This window comes from Siniperca chuatsi, linkage group LG1 (assembly GCF_020085105.1).
Source record: "Siniperca chuatsi isolate FFG_IHB_CAS linkage group LG1, ASM2008510v1, whole genome shotgun sequence".
Taxonomy (NCBI): domain Eukaryota; kingdom Metazoa; phylum Chordata; class Actinopteri; order Centrarchiformes; family Sinipercidae; genus Siniperca; species Siniperca chuatsi.
Genome location: NC_058042.1, coordinates 26018605 through 26030211, shown reverse-complemented (window position 1 = coordinate 26030211; position 11607 = coordinate 26018605). Strand labels below are relative to the sequence as shown.

At 38.8% G+C, this 11607-nt stretch overlaps 1 protein-coding gene across 1 annotated transcript; it reads left to right on the top strand.

Annotated features, from left to right (window-relative positions):
• Window positions 1-821: 821 nt before the first annotated feature.
• Window positions 822-11607, top strand: lpcat2 (lysophosphatidylcholine acyltransferase 2). The gene is made up of 14 exons (XM_044199790.1): window positions 822-1356; window positions 1771-1913; window positions 4332-4549; window positions 5064-5176; window positions 5535-5595; window positions 6015-6073; window positions 6497-6531; window positions 6705-6759; window positions 7145-7227; window positions 7613-7738; window positions 7828-7981; window positions 8585-8683; window positions 9185-9326; window positions 9543-11607. The coding sequence occupies exons 1-14, from the start codon at window positions 1246-1248 to the stop codon at window positions 9719-9721; spliced, it is 1578 nt and encodes a 525-aa protein (XP_044055725.1). The 5' UTR covers window positions 822-1245; the 3' UTR covers window positions 9722-11607.

The following is an 11607-nucleotide window of genomic DNA, read 5'->3' as shown; positions in this document are numbered from 1 at the left end:
GGGACAGCCCATGTTAGATGTTTGGGAGATAAAGTCAGAGAGGCCAGATTGAGGTGGTTTGGACATGTTCAGAGGAGAGACTGTGAATATATTGGTAGAAGGATGCTGAGGTTGGAGCTGCCAGGCAGGAGGTCTAGAGGAAGACCAAAGAGGAGATTTATGGATGTAGTGAGAGAGGACATGAAGTTAATTGGTGTGAGTGAAGAGGATGCAGAGGACAGAGATAGATGGAGGCACATGATTCGCTGTGGCGACCCCTGAAAGGGAACAGCCGAAAGGAAAAGAAGAAGAAGGATCTGATGCTTAATGTGTAAACATCACTTTAATGTAGTAGCAGTGGCGGTGCAAGTTTTAACTTTATATATTGCTAGGTTGTTCTATAACAATGCATTATATTTTACAAGCTCATCATATGTTTTTTATGGCAAATCTGATGCTAAAGTAACTAGTAGGCTATAGCTGTAAAGTAGGCTACATGTAGTGGAGTAAAAAGTACAAAATGTAGTGAAGTATGAGGTAGCATAAAATGAAAATAGGCTACTTAGTAACGTAAAGTACAAGTACCTCAAAATTGTACTTAATTACACTTCTAGAGTGAATAGTACTTAGGCTACTTTCCACCACTGCTATATAATATATATTTGGAGAGGAGACAGGATCAAATGAGATTTGTTTTTTTATGAAACTGCGCCATCTTGTGGACATTTGTGAGAGCTTGTAAACAACTACGTTAATACGTCACATTATCCCCTTGAAATCGTTGCTCATTCCCTACTTGTGCATTACGTCTAGTATCTTTGGATTTATGTTCAGCACAGATTGACGAAATCATGGCAGAATTCTCAGTCGGTATTTTCACAGAGCACATGCATGGTCACTGACAGCACCATCTGAGCTTGTTCTTTCATCTGATTTGCAATATTTATTCGAAATAAATCTAATGGAATGATAGCATCGTGCAAACATTCATAACGAGGGTTCACGCAGATTGTGGAAACTGATGCAAACCCGCATACATGCATCAAAAATGCACCGATCGGACTCGAGCGCCGCTGCGACCACGTTGGAGGTGGAGCTTGACACGCCAGTCCGGTTCCCCTGCGGTTGCCTGTGTCTGCGGTAGCCAGTATGATCGTCTGATATGGAGAGAAATGAGAGAGCAGGGTCACCGTTGAGGAAGTGAGATGATAACATAACGGCGCCTCGACTAAAACATTTGCCTGTTTCCTCGTTCACCGGACTGCAATGCCGCCACAGCGAGTATTCGCCCTGCCGAGGCAACAATCTCTGCTCCTTCCTGCGGTCATCAACCCGTTTGTTCAAGACACCAAACTAACCAAAGCTGATATAATAAAAGTGAGTATGGCGTATGAATTCAGTTGTCATGTAAAGGCAAGCTGTTGAAGAATATAGTCATCGCGTTTGGCAACACGGCTCACACTGTGTTTCATTTGATGGGTGAGATTACACACACACACACACACACACACACACACACACACACACAGGCTGCTGTGTAACCAGGGCCTGTAGTCTTATCCAATGAGGCTTTGACAATCGGCTTGTAAAGCCTCGTTATGTGTGGGACAAACAATGAGAGCCGTTGTGTGCTTTCTAGAAAGCTGCCCAGTGATGAGGATTTCCAGACTCGTGCGTATTTCTGCTCTGAGGAATGTCAACAGCCAGGGTGTAGTTAACTCTGACAGCAGTCTTCCTGCGTGGTATAGGCCTGTAAATTATGTGTATGTGTGTGTACCCCTCTCTATGCAGTGTGTCCTGCTGGGAATCTTCCTGGTCCCCGTTCGCGCCGTCCTTCTGTCCCTGGTTCTCATGGTGACATGGCCGGTGGCTGTCATAATAACCTTCAAGCATCCTCTGAAAGGAGCTGTGGAACCAATGACAGGATGGAGACGGTAATTAGGATACAAACACCATCCCACTGCAACACAGCCTCCCAGCATAAAATACATTTTGGACATTGTTTTTTTAACTTCTACTTCTACTACTACTTTACTTCTACTAGAGCAGTGTTGTGCAAACATTTTGACCATCATTTTGTTACCATATATTAAACTTGGCCTACAAAGAGGGAGTTGGCTGCTAACACTGTTCTTTTTGGCAGGTTGGTCATCCCATCCATTGCATGTAAACATAGCTATTGGTGAAGGAATACATTGAGATTTAACAAAAATATATTGAGTTTCACTGTACTAAAATAGTGACTAAAGCAAGAAATAGCAGAAGCAGTGTGTTTCCTGGGTTCATAAACTGCACAGTAAAACACAGTGAAGGCAGCACATTCTCAAAATAACAGTTCCTGACATGACTTGAAGAATGTGCAGCTGCTTGCACAACTGCCGAATCATGCTTCTCTAGATCCTATGTGCACCACAAGCATTAAGCTCAGTTCTCAGCAAGGAAAGAGTCAGTGGTATTAATGGGGCTTAATGAAAGGACCTGAAAAAGTGATTTATCTCTTTATAAATAGAAACCAAATTTTCATCATCTAATGGTTATTATTATTATTATTATTATTATTATGTAAATTAATTAAATGGGTCATCCAATTGGAAATATTCGACAGTGTATATCCACACGTATCCACACGGTGTGAATACAGCATGTAAATATGTTTTAAGGTACTTAGCATGTCATAATTCATATATTGACATATTAAATGTAAAATATCGACAGTAGTGGTTGGAGTGTAGTATTTTACCTCTTGGGTATCAAACAGGGTGCAGCATTTTTAACTGTTAGGTTGCGCAGATAGTAGCTGCTGCATACACAGTGCATATTTATACAGCTAACAGGAACATTCTTGTGACCACAGCTATTTATGTGATTATATGATATGATTATGATTATGACCAAACATGGTGTAGGTGACGGAAACAAGAGAGAAGCTTATCCTGTCATATTCTAAGTTCACCTATTTATTGCTTTGCTGTGAACAGACTCAGATATTCTCAGGGTGGTTAAAGCAATGAAGCTTAGGTTTTACTATGCAAGGACATGATTAAGTAATAGTGAAATTTCACAATTTTAATTAGTGTTTATTCATTAAAAACTTAAAGCTCCAATAAGTGGTGTTTGTGATGTTACCATTGAACTAAATTATTTCCAGTAATGTGAAATGGCTTTTACTACGAATCCCATTGAGAATCAACACCTGACCTTGTAGATCTATGCAGTTTTCAATCACTTTCAGTTCACTGATTTTGGTATGCCGATGCCGTATTACTTGAGTCCCAAAAGTTCTCACCAACCCCACTAAATTAAAGTGTGTAAAGCCTTGCTGAGCTCAAAATATATATCTATATCAGAATCAGAATCAGAAATACTTGGGGATCAAGCTGCTGTTACAGCTGCTCACTATCACGTCACACAGGAGAAGAAGTACTAATGGAATAGAAAAAGACATAATAACAAATAAGTCTGCAAGCAAATCGAAATATGATACACTATAATACACCTAATCAAAATAAGTACAAGTGGGTATGAAGTATAAAGCTAAGTAAGTGTACAGTACAATGTAATAATATAAGTAATAGTAGTGCAATCATGTGTAGTGTCAAGTTGAGTGTAGCAGATTTAACCAGCTTATTAGGCGGTGGATATTGCACAGCAGTAATATAGTTTAATAAATATAGATATACAGTATATTATCGATGTATATCTAGATATATAAAATATCTTAGCCATAATAACTGCTCAGCTGATAGTATATTAAGGTGTTGTTGATGCTTTGTGTTTGTGCAGGAAGCTTTCTACCCTCAAAACTGTGTTACGTTGCATTAAGCTTCCTGCCCCACTGAGCAGAAAGATTAATGTGGCTTTAAATATTCATAGGTTTGTATACTCTACAGACAAGTTTGAAAAGTTCCACATCATCATTCATCATTTTGTCACATTGTCTTAATTTATACTATGACTTCATACCCTGTCTCTAGATTATAAGGAAGTAACTGGTGAAAGTTTAAGTTAAAGTTTCTTTGCAATTTTCGGGTTACAGGAAAGTACAAAATTATGCAACTCTTCCTGTTACTGAAACTTCCATTACTTCCATTCACTCCATTTGTTAAAAAAAATATATTTTGCCCCTGTCACTTAATAGCCCTGGAGGTGATTATGAGTAATAAAGACAGTCTAACGAAACATGCTGAGAAATATCTAAAATACTTAGAATTTATGCATTTCTGATGTAGTTCATACCTTGCACCGCTGTAAGAAAACACATTTTTAACATGGCTGAGCTACACATTTATTTTTCTATTTAACAAAGTTTTTATTATAAATACCCTACTGTAAAACGTTGTGGTCATCTCCAGGGTCATGTGTCGGAGCGTGATGGCTGCCTTGGGGAGGGCCTACTACTTCTGCATGGGCTTCAGAGTGGTGGTCAAGGGCAAGCAGGTCAGCAGCAGTGAGGCCCCCATCCTGGCTGTGGCCCCCCACTCCACCTTTTTTGATGGGATTGTGTGCATTGTTGCAGGCCTGCCCTCCACTGTATCCCGTGTCGAGAACCTGGCTACACCCATCTTTGGCAGTGAGACGCTTTTCATTTGCTTTGTCAGTACAGAAAAGTAGGGGTATATGTGGGGGTTGCCTTGTTCTCTCAACCGCCAGTATGTATGAGTGAACTTGTTTATCTTTATCTGTACAATTTCACACCTTCTGTGTACATTGTTCCTAATTACAGAGGGCTTGTAAGATATGTGATGCAAAGTCCTCATTTTTTACTGCCTATAGGATATCATTCACAAATGTGCTTTGTGAAGTAAGAGTGTGCTGTGGACTTGATAAATATTAGTTATTCCATCCATCTTTTTGATAGTGGTGACACCACAGAGCTTGTTTCATTTGGTAACTGTCACATTATAGTGATATCATCAGTAATTGGCCATTTAATGAAGTGGCCCAGCCCTATTTAATGCTAATAAAGCCATGCAATTAAATGGGGCCTGGACATGAAATAATCAGTGAAAAATATGACAAAAAACAATTAGTATTTCCGTCTTCTGAGTGTGTTTGTTAATGTGTGTGTCTTGCCCTCTCTGCAGGGTTTGTGCGCTGCCTTCAGCCAGTGCTGGTGTCCAGAAAGGACCCAGACTCCAGGAAGAATACAATCCAAGAGATTGACAGCAGAGCCAAGTCAGGAGGCCACTGGCCACAGGTCTGTCACAACACAAAAAAATGGCCCTAATATTAACCTGGTATTAGCATGGAATATTATAGCTGCAGAGAAAACTTTGTGCTTGTTATCTTAGAAAAAACGCGAGCCGTAACTCAGGATGTTGGTTTGGTTTCACAAGTTTCCTTTGTCAGTTTCGGAGGACTACGCTATGTGTTTCTTTTTTTTAGAGCTATCAGAGAACTAGCCAAAGCACTAATACAAGTAATAAAGTTTATTAAGTACCATTATTTCCCAAGCATACTTTGCCTTTTGTAAGTGACAGTAGTAACATTGCAGACTTGATAAAAATTATACAGCGTGTGATTTTAACATTTACTTATGATGCTATGTTCCTCAGGTTCTGATATTTCCAGAGGGAACATGTACAAATCGTTCATGTCTTATCACTTTCAAACAAGGTAAGATATAAAATGTGAATTTAATGTAAATAGTTTTTTGTTTTGCAACAAAACATGTTAAATACGAGGAACATGATAACAGACAAAAGAAAATTTCAAAACAATAAACAACTATTTACTGACAGCACATCTTATAGCACATCTAGTATTTTCACTTAACTTAAATCTAATCCACTGAGCGGAATGGCTATACAACAGAAACAACACTTGATACTACACTGGTCAAACCATTCATTATGTGATGTGGTTTTTGCATTGACTTGTTGTCAACTGATGCCCACAAAAGAGATTTTGAGTGAGGTAGGAGAATGGGGATGTCAGTTTTGTTTAGTCATCATACATGACACAACTATTGAGCTTTCATTTCTTCATAATGAGAAATAACAGTCTCCATGATACTGTGTGTTCCCCACCTTTAGGTGCCTTTATCCCAGGGGTCCCTGTGCAGCCTGTGCTTATGAGATATCCCAACAAACTGGTGAGTGATTGTGATTGTAATGTAGCATTAATATATTTCACCTCACATCTTGAGAGCAAACTTCATAGAGGTCACACTGCACTCTACTAGTTTGCACAGAAGGTAATATATAGTGGCAGAACCAAAGATGAAATACATCCTGTTGTTGTACAGTACATACACTTACAGTATTAATAATTTGAGTTATTCAGTAAGCTGAATCTGCACATCTTTTAGGTACTGTTGACATCCTCCCATGTTGTTTGCCATTTCAGTTTTTATGAATTTGGCTTGCTGAACTGTCTTGAATGACAATCAGCCACAGAGAGAGACTATTAGCAACTCTACAAGCTTAGCTGTATCACACTACAACGTGTACATCATTTCACCTCAGTGTTAATGTTTTATGAAGCTTTATGCATTCTCTTCTATTTTTTCCTCCAGGATACAGTGTCTTGGACTTGGCAGGGTTTCAGCTCGTAAGTATGCTTTCTAGTTTTCTCATGTTTCACCTATAGTGTGCATATTTGGTGAAGGTGGTGTCTGCTGCTGCTTTTTCTTACACAATAAACATGATTATAACACAATAACAGCAACATTACTGGCTTGTATTGCAACAACTAACTGACTGTCCTGCTTGTGTTATGTGCAGGAGGACACTGCTGCTTCTAACTCTGTGCCAGCTGTACACCACTGTAGAGATAGAGGTAACGGGCATTCCCCAAGTGTGCATCCTAATATAATGGCAAAGATACTACAAACTGTTTTTGTTCTTTTAGATATTACATAATGGTTTCACAACATTAACAGAAAAATGTTTGATGTGAAGAAATGGAAACTTGGAATGGAAGCATTTTTATGTTCTATTTGATTCATCGTTATTCATGATTTTTCTCCAATGCGAAACTTGATGTGAATTCCTGTGGTTGTACACAGCATCTCATGCAGGAGACCATTTGATAACTTAGAAAATATTTCAGCTTTACTGGTAGTATCAGTGCCACTCTCTGCTATCTAGTGCAAAGGTTTAGGAGGTTACTTTCTGCTTGATCTTCCTTGTTACCGTTGTCATCTGTTTGCTCTGTTTTTCAGTTCCTGCCACCGCATATCCCCACAGAGGAGGAGAAGAAAAGCCCGGCTCTGTTTGCTAGCAGAGTGCGAGAAACTATGGCCCAGTAAGTGTTTATTGGTCTTAAATGCACATTCTATGTATTTCTCGAGCACACAGTACAACATAGTACAATAGAAAAGCAAAAGTATACAGTATGTGCTTAAAAAAGTAATAAATATATGCCAAACACATATGGAGTACATGTAAGTTGATGAGAAAATTAAATGAGGGGTGAGTGTTGGAGAATATGACGGCCACAATTTAAATTCAACCAATAATTCAGCATTTTTACTGATATTAGAACTACATTACTGTACAATGAGTTTGGTTATTGCATTTCTCTGATCTGTCTGACCTTAGCATATCTTCCTGGCCTGCTGCGTCCAGGACTTCACAAGCATCATAAGCATTTGACCTGATCACTGTATATACAAACTGTCTGCTCTCAGGGCTTTGGGAGTTCCAGTGACAGACCACACATATGAAGACTGCCGCCTGATGATCTCAGCTGGCGAGCTAACGCTACCCATGGAGGCCGGCCTGGTTGAGTTCACCAAAATTAGCCGTAAACTCAAGTAAGAACATCTCACTAGTACAATGTAGGCATCACCAGGCAGGGACATTAACAATGACAAATATGGCCTCTTGTACCCTGCTCCCTCAGTCTGAAGTGGGACAATGTGAGGAAGGAGCTGGAGGGCTTCGCAGCCATGGCCAGCTCATGTAAAGGAGGACGGATCACCATCAAGGAGTTTTCCACATTCCTGAAGCTTCCTGTCAACCAAGCCCTCGAGGAGCTGTTTGCACTGTTTGACAGAGTGAGAGACATGTGTATCAAATATTTAGTTTTTGTAAAACCAGAGCAACTTGGACCACTAAATAGTACCATTATGAATGACAATTAAATAGTGAAGTTCCCTCTGTTGAATTAGTACAGTAAAAAGAGCACACCATAAATATAATGGTTGACAACATAATGTGCAACAATCGTAATATTCAATTTACAGAATCCCGTACATATTACTGCATTTCATGTGTAGCAATGAAAGTAAAATTGGGAGGACATCATGGTGTGTTCTGGATTTATACAGCCTGGAAGAGGAAACTATAATCAAAGTAGTTTGGCCTCCTTCCCTGGTATTTCTACCAGAGGTTTGAGTGGGAACAGAGGATTAAAAGCATAAAACATACAGTTTAATGAGGATCCTTTTTTTTCCTCAGAAAATTTATGCCCTATAATTTTGTCATTTATAGAAATCAATTATGCTTTTGTCTCTTAAATTCCCTATACATTCCCAACTGTTGATGCCAGACAAAAGTCTATATTTTTTAGACCATAAAGGATAAACTACTTTCCATCATAATAACTGTGCATTGACAGACTCAAGTAGATTTATTGCTGTCTCTTTGACCCTATTCAGAACGGAGATGGCACCATAGACTTCAGAGAGTATGTTATCGGCGTGACCATCTTGTGTCGACCAGCTAACACCGAAGATGTTCTTCGAATGGCATTCCAGGTACGATAGGAATATTCTGACATTGCTGTGCCCCTACTAGGGCCTGAAAAATATGCAGTACTGTATTTTAATGTACACTGAATACGTATACACAGAAATGTGTATGGTAGTATCCACTTTATTGGGTCAACCAAGCTATTACTGCTCTTTAGTACTTCTTTTTTGTGAAAACAACCGGAATTCTTCAAAGTGTATAATCAACACTGTATCAGAAATGTTCCACATTGGTCATGCTCATTCAATTGCATCATACATTTCCTGCTGACATATTTTAGTTATGCAATTGTGGTTTTGGACAAACAATTCTGGTGTTTATGTAATGTGACTTAAAAGTTATTTTTGTCCACCTAATTTAGCAAAAACGAATTTCCCCAATTGTATGTAAGCTTTTTCTAGCTCACTCACCCATTTTCACACCTTAAATAACCTTTATTTTTCCTGAACATGCAAAAATTGGAAAGTGAAATACATTTTTCTCTGTTTCTGTCCTCTCTCATGCAGCTGTTTGATACAGATGAGGATGAGAGAATCACCCGAGAGGAGTTTACTTCTCTGCTGCGCTCAGCTCTGGGTGTGTCAGATCTAAACATGGCCAAGCTCTTCAAGGAGATTGATGCTGACGGCTCTGGTTTCATCACCTTCAGTGAGTAGACTCTGCTTTAAGACAAAGGTCTAACGCTAAGATACATTTTGGTCTTCTAACCTCCTTTTGTATTTTCACCAGGATATTATGGAATGGGAATATGTGCAGTAAATAAGTGTATTCTTTCATTATTAGTATTATTATTATTACGTTTACTTCCCTTATCCCAAGCTGCGCTGTATCCTAATGTTTTTCTCTGTGCCTGTGATTCTTCAGGCGAATTTCAAGCCTTTGCCATGACCCACCCGGAGTACGCCAAGCTCTTCACCACCTACCTGGAGCTTCAGAGATACCAAGCCATCCAGGTGGCAAGGCCAGGTGATCTGGAATTGGCCAATCAGACCAGTTCAGGGGAAAAACAAGAAGACAGCACATCTGACAAAAAAGATGACTGAGACTGAGAATGAGTCTGTATCCACTGCACTGAGATGGAGAATGCAAAAGTGTCATCTGTCCTCTGACTTTTAGCAAATTCAAGTCATTTGCCACAGCAGAGCCATATTATAGGTTGTGTGCTTGCCTTTTTATAGATGGTTTTAGAGTGCTTCTATTTTCAATTTTAGTGCCTTATAGAGATTTTAAACTTCCCCACGCCACTGCACAAGAAATGTCTTATTGCAGACTTTTGACATCCCTAAAGTTTTGTGTGTGTGTGTTTTGGTTATGTGTCCACCAGGAAAAAAAAACAACTGAAAAGATAGTTATAAGATGAAAATATGTCATAAAACTCACATGGGCACTAAACCCTGCAATATTTAGAGCTGTAATGTTAGTGTTTTATGATATACTTGAATATTTTTCCCAGATCATCATAAACTGCCTCACTGTGTTTTTGACTTGGATACATCATTCTCTGTAGCCTGAGCTTACCCTTGCTTGGACTTAGATGAACGTAGCTTTGTGTACCTTCTCCTTTGTCTTTGTGGTCCTTTGTGGTAAATGAGTGAAAAAATTGCCAAACCAACACCTTTTTAAATATAAGCAAAGAGTTCTCGTGCTTCTGTGTTGCAAGTATAATTAGTGTACAGTAAGCTTTATTAAGATCTTTCCAATCTAGCAACCCACAGATGTGCTGTATTAACGCTATGTCTATGAAGAGCATACATGCTGTGCATTACACTTTTTTCCAGCGCTCAGGGACACAGACCTTATAGGACGGATGTATAATTAGCCAGAGGTTTGCTTTGCATGTGTATCTATTTGCATTTCTACTGAAGATTGTTGTTGCTGAGACAGCAGCATGTCTACGCAGCTTTAAGTTTACTAAAGCAAATCAACCACTGAAAATAGGGCAATTTGTGAGCAAAAAGGCAACAGTGCTTCTTCACAACAGCATATCCCAGCGGGGTATGCTTTCAGATTAACTAGCTGCACTGTTATTTATTTAGCCGAGTGCATTGCAATTATGAAATTTTTTCCCCCTTTTTTGGTAACACTGCAAAGTTTGCTTTTGAAAATAAAACTAGAATACAATTTTAACTCTTGCATGTGTTTTTATATTCACCACTGTGGGAACTTGTAATGACTTTCATTGACTTTGTTTATAATGAGGCATAGGTGTGATGACGGGGCAACAGCTGTACCGCTGGTTCTCTAAACCACCACTAGGTGGCAGCAGTTACCTATTACAATTCCATTGTGTGTGTATTTTTGTTCTACTTGTGACTACCAGATTTAGTTTTAAACCTTTTGTCATTTTGGCCTGTTCTTTAAATTAATGTGAGGGCAAATAGCAATGCTACATTTTTATCATGAGTGAACTAAACAAACACTAACACTAAAACAGAAGGTAAGGCATGACATGAATGATTTCTGTTATCATCTTTCTACTTTCATACCAGCAGAAAAGTGAATCTTTAATCTTGAACATAAACATTTCATGAAATCTATCGTTTTTTTTTTAGTTCAAACCTTAGCATTATCTTAAAGAAAATAATTGCGTCATTATGACTTACGTGCTATAATTGTTGGATTGTTCCATGTCTTCATTTGTCCTTTTTATGAACCAACCTGTTTTCATTGTGAGGTGGAAAGAAGACTGGATCATGAACAGATGTGGTTGTTGTGTGCTAATGGAACATTTTATCATTAAAGAAACAATATAAAATGGGCATGCGATACTTGGAGAACAATCTACTGTATGTGTTAGGCATTTCGAAAGAGTCTGAAGGATTCTTTACCATGTGAATGTTTGTTTTTGTCGCTATATGTGCTCCTCTATTCTGTCAATATAGTTTGTGTAAATCAGTGTACAGAAAATAAACATTTTCCTCAGATAGTC

Coding starts and splice junctions, on each gene's coding strand:
- lpcat2 (XM_044199790.1), top strand. CDS start 1,246: ATGCCGCCACAGCGAGTATTCGCCCTGCCGAGGCAACAATCTCTGCTC. Junction 6,760..7,144: donor ACACCACTGTAGAGATAGAG/GTAACGGGCATT, acceptor TCTGTTTTTCAG/TTCCTGCCACCGCATATCCC. Junction 7,228..7,612: donor GTGCGAGAAACTATGGCCCA/GTAAGTGTTTAT, acceptor GTCTGCTCTCAG/GGCTTTGGGAGTTCCAGTGA.